Source organism: Camelina sativa, unplaced genomic scaffold (genome assembly GCF_000633955.1).
Source record: "Camelina sativa cultivar DH55 unplaced genomic scaffold, Cs unpScaffold09339, whole genome shotgun sequence".
NCBI classification, from domain to species: Eukaryota; Viridiplantae; Streptophyta; class Magnoliopsida; order Brassicales; family Brassicaceae; genus Camelina; species Camelina sativa.
The window spans coordinates 1-410 of record NW_010930398.1 but is presented as its reverse complement, the minus strand read 5'-3'; the positions used below and the strand labels follow the sequence as shown (position 1 = coordinate 410).

At 47.3% G+C, this 410-nt stretch overlaps 1 protein-coding gene across 1 annotated transcript; it reads left to right on the top strand.

The window, feature by feature from the left end:
• Nucleotides 1-5: 5 nt before the first annotated feature.
• Nucleotides 6-404, top strand: LOC109131953 (the record flags this gene model as incomplete). The annotated part of the gene is made up of 1 exon (XM_019243116.1): nt 6-404. A coding segment is annotated over one exon (399 nt), but the record flags the coding sequence as incomplete, so codon positions are not given.
• Between the last annotated feature and the right edge of the window lie 6 nt (nt 405-410).

Below are 410 nucleotides of genomic sequence, written 5' to 3'. Positions count from 1 at the left end.
CTGTTTCTATCACTGCAGTCCCTATGAACCTGGTATCTACGTTTCCCGGGAAAAAAATCAAATCATCTTTGCCATCTCCAATTTTTGGTGGTAACCTTGTACCTGAAATAAAGCAGAGATCTGTCCTGTCAGAGGATGCCATTGATAAGCTTAAGGAGGCTAAGATGCATGCAGAGGATGCATCTGCTCTTGCTACTGCAGCTGTTAGTCACAGTGAATATGTATGGAAGAAGATAGAGCAACAAAGGCATGCTGGCCTCCAGCCAGAAACTCAAGACAGATTAGCTTCGGCTGCTGTTGCCATAGCTGCTGCTGCTGCGGTGGCAAAGGCTGCAGCTGCTGCCGCCAATGTTGCAGCTAATGCTGCATTGCAGGCCAAATTGATGGCTGAAGAAGCATCCCTTCCAAAT